At 43.8% G+C, this 1761-nt stretch overlaps 1 protein-coding gene across 1 annotated transcript in view; it reads left to right on the top strand.

Annotated features, from left to right (window-relative positions):
• Nucleotides 1-1706, top strand: part of EMH_0086600 (RIO1 family domain-containing protein, putative) — a gene marked incomplete at both ends in the record, with an annotated part of 2208 nt that extends 502 nt beyond the window's left edge. Inside the window, 5 exons of the mRNA XM_013501048.1 lie at nucleotides 22-233; nucleotides 491-632; nucleotides 803-923; nucleotides 1059-1471; nucleotides 1693-1706. Of these exons, the coding sequence (XP_013356502.1) occupies nucleotides 22-233; nucleotides 491-632; nucleotides 803-923; nucleotides 1059-1471; nucleotides 1693-1706 (902 nt within the window). The remainder of the gene's footprint in view (nucleotides 1-21; nucleotides 234-490; nucleotides 633-802; nucleotides 924-1058; nucleotides 1472-1692) is intronic.
• Between the last annotated feature and the right edge of the window lie 55 nt (nucleotides 1707-1761).

Below are 1761 nucleotides of genomic sequence, written 5' to 3'. Positions count from 1 at the left end.
ACTGCTGTTTGCTTACTACAGGCCGCATCTCCTTTCGTTCCATCAAGAAGAATAGAGATTACATGCAGCATCGCACACACTGCAGCTGGCATTACCTCGCCCACCTGGCGGCTGCACGAGAGTTTGCGTATCTGAAGGCGCTGCACTCTCACGGCTTTCCAGTGCCAGAGCCGGTTGATACAAACCGGCATGCAGTACTCATGGAGTACATAGACGCAACTCCACTGACACAGGTGCGCGGTGAACGTACACCTGAAATGCAACTCAGGAAGCGTTGAGAGAACAAAAGAAAGCGACAGGGGAGCAGAGCGCAGAGCGCAGTAAAGGCTGGTGGTTGCACATGCAGCGAATACTTTTCTTTTTCAAGCAACGGAAATGAGTTTGCTTCGGAGGAAAGGGCTCACGGCCGCTGAGCAGAGGCGGAGGGCTCTCTGTCTCGCCGCTGCGTTTCTTACATGTGCTGCCTCAGCAGCTGTCTGTCTGCGTGCAGGTGAGGGAGCTGCAGGACCCACTGACGGTGCTGGAAAAGCTGATGAAACTCGTTGTTCGCCTCGCGCACTGCGGGCTCATTCATGGCGACTTCAACGAATTCAACCTCATGATCAGCGACAACGGGCGCATCACGATGATCGGTGAGACAATAAAATTACATAAATATTACGAAAATGTTCTAAAAACTCGAAAATGTTTGGAAAATACCGGAAGATCGCATGTGTTCAGCTTTCCTGTGTTCCGGTGTATGCGCAGCTCTAGCAGTTCATGTTTTTTTGTTTCTTTCTGCTTTCTGCATCTGCTTCAACAGATCTTCCTCAGATGGTATCAATATATCACCCAAATGCTGCTCTTTACTTTGACCGCGATGTTCAGTGCATAAAGCGGCTTTTTGAAAGGAAATTTTTGGTGGATGTCACGACGGTTCCGCGGTAAGTGAAGAGCGATGAGATGAGATCCGCGTGTTTCTTTCTGCCTTCTGCTAGCATGAGAATAATTATCATGTTTTTTTCGAATTATATTTTGATTAAATTATTCCTTTTGTTTATTTCCTGCGTTTTTCCCAGCTTTGAAGACGTCATAGACCGCCGGTCCAGGCCGCCGGCGGAGGCGAAGCGAGCTGCCGGGGAGCCAGACGAAGAAGCAGCAGAAGAAGGAGCAGAAGAAAGAGAATCTTCAGTGGATTTAATTTCTATTTCTGATGGTCTCAGTGAACAGCAAGTGAAACTACTTGAATCTGCATTGGCAGAGCGGCGCGAGGCCGAGAGCAGCGGCTCTGAGGAAAGCGATTCAGAAACTGTTAGTGAGGGGTCCGATGCTGCAGTATTTCATGAAGAAGAAACAGATGAAGAGAAAGAAATATCAGCAGCATATCAGACAGAAGAAAAAGAAAAGTGTGAAAAACGAGAAATCAATGGGCTTTCTGATTCAGATGAAGACCACCAACAAACACGAAGCAGCAGAGGCTCTGACAGCAGCAGTAAGCTGCGCTGTCTCACGAACTTATATTTATCTTTTGTATTTCTCTTTCTTGCTGCTGTTGTATATGCATTTGTATTATACTGCGTGGCTAAGTTGAATACATACAATATGAAGACTACAGTGAAATATATCCTGGTGTATATATTAATATATCGATGCAATATTACGAAATTAAATTTATTTTTTATAAAAGAATTCTTTTTTTAAAATGTTTTTTAGTTTATTTAACTTGAATATATACATATATATATATAATATATATATATATATATATATAATATATATATA

The sequence above is a fragment of the Eimeria mitis genome, genomic scaffold (genome assembly GCF_000499745.2).
Source record: "Eimeria mitis Houghton genomic scaffold, Emh_scaff6222, whole genome shotgun sequence".
Classification (NCBI taxonomy): Eukaryota; Apicomplexa; class Conoidasida; order Eucoccidiorida; family Eimeriidae; genus Eimeria; species Eimeria mitis.
The sequence above is the reverse complement of the archived record's forward strand: the minus strand, read 5'-3'. Positions and strand labels throughout refer to the sequence as shown.